This window comes from Diaphorina citri, unplaced genomic scaffold (genome assembly GCF_000475195.1).
Source record: "Diaphorina citri unplaced genomic scaffold, Diaci psyllid genome assembly version 1.1 scaffold17768, whole genome shotgun sequence".
NCBI classification, from domain to species: Eukaryota; Metazoa; Arthropoda; class Insecta; order Hemiptera; family Psyllidae; genus Diaphorina; species Diaphorina citri.
The window spans coordinates 18,836-20,686 of NW_007395123.1; the positions used below are offsets into that span (position 1 = coordinate 18,836).

The window sequence follows — 1,851 nt, forward strand, 5'->3', positions numbered from 1 at the left end:
GTTGTGTTGTTTGTGTTGCAGGGTTCTGGCGAACGTAATGTCCTCATCTTTGATCTGGGTGGTGGTACTTTCGATGTGTCCATCCTGACTATTGAGGATGGTATCTTTGAAGTCAAGTCCACAGCTGGAGACACTCACTTGGGAGGTGAAGACTTTGATAACCGAATGGTGAATCACTTTGTACAGGAATTCAAGAGGAAGTACAAGAAAGATTTAACAACCAACAAGCGTGCACTACGTCGGTTGAGAACTGCATGTGAGCGTGCTAAGAGAACATTGTCCTCTTCCACTCAGGCTAGTATTGAAATCGACTCTCTGTTTGAAGGTGTTGACTTCTATACTAGTATCACTCGTGCGAGGTTTGAAGAGTTGAATGCTGACTTGTTCCGTGGTACCATGGAGCCAGTAGAGAAATCTCTGCGAGATGCTAAGATGGACAAGGCCCAGATCCATGACATTGTATTGGTCGGCGGTTCCACGCGTATCCCCAAGGTTCAGAAGTTGCTGCAAGACTTCTTCAATGGTAAGGAACTCAACAAGAGTATCAACCCTGACGAGGCCGTGGCCTATGGTGCTGCAGTACAAGCTGCTATCCTGCATGGAGACAAGTCTGAGGAAGTACAAGACTTGCTACTGCTTGATGTCACTCCCCTGTCTCTGGGTATTGAAACTGCTGGAGGTGTCATGACTGCTCTCATCAAACGTAACACCACCATCCCCACCAAGCAGACTCAGACCTTCACCACATACTCTGACAACCAACCTGGTGTACTTATCCAAGTGTATGAGGGTGAACGTGCCATGACCAAGGATAATAACTTACTCGGTAAGTTTGAGCTCACCTCCATCCCTCCTGCACCTCGTGGTGTACCTCAGATTGAAGTGACATTCGACATTGATGCTAACGGTATTCTGAATGTGACTGCTATTGAGAAATCTACCGGTAAGGAGAACAAGATCACCATCACCAATGACCGTGGCCGTCTGTCCAAGGAAGATACCTGAATGTGACTGCTATTGAGAAATCTACCGGTAAGGAGAACAAGATCACCATTACCAATGACCGTGGCCGTCTGTCCAAGGAAGATATTGAGAGAATGGTGAATGATGCCGAGAAGTACAAGGCAGAGGATGAGAAACAGAAGGCTGTCATCTCCGCTAAGAACTCCCTGGAGTCCTACTGCTTCAATATGAAGAGTAAAGGAAGATATTGAGAGAATGGTGAATGATGCTGAGAAGTACAAGGCAGAGGATGAGAAACAGAAGGCTGTCATCTCCGCTAAGAACTCCCTGGAGTCCTACTGCTTCAATATGAAGAGTACTGTGGAAGATGAGAAACTCAAGGATAAGATCTCTGATGCTGAGAGAACTCAGATCCTGGACAAGTGCAACGATGTCATCAAATGGTTGGACGCTAACCAGCTGGCTGAGAAGGAAGAGTTTGAACACAAACAGAAAGAACTGGAAGCTATCTGTAACCCAATCATCACCAAGCTGTACCAAGGTTCAGGTGGTGCACCAGGTGGGTTCCCTGGCGCTCCTGGAGCAGGTGCACCTCCCTCTGGTGCCCCTGGTGCAGGCCCTGGACCTACCATTGAAGAGGTCGACTAAACATTCCATTCCTATACCAACTGGACCAGGCTGCGAAGCGATATCGCCAGCAGGCTGCAGGGCCATCATACAGCGGAGCCACATCCGCCGTTAAGATGGCCATCATACACCCCGATCATCCAGAAGTAGAGATTACGGAAGAGCAGTCATTGCTAATCCAGACCTCTATCATGGACTTGATCGGAGATAATTTGGGTCAAGGACTCATCAAACCAGCCTTCAGTGGAATCCGCCTAGAGG

At 48.0% G+C, this 1,851-nt stretch overlaps 1 protein-coding gene across 1 annotated transcript; it reads left to right on the forward strand.

The window, feature by feature from the left end:
* LOC103523236 (heat shock 70 kDa protein cognate 4-like) lies at positions 1–1,634 on the forward strand (the record flags this gene model as incomplete). The annotated part of the gene is made up of 2 exons (XM_026832908.1): positions 1–997; positions 1,208–1,634. Coding segments are annotated over 2 exons (1,401 nt in total), but the record flags the coding sequence as incomplete, so codon positions are not given.
* Between the last annotated feature and the right edge of the window lie 217 nt (positions 1,635–1,851).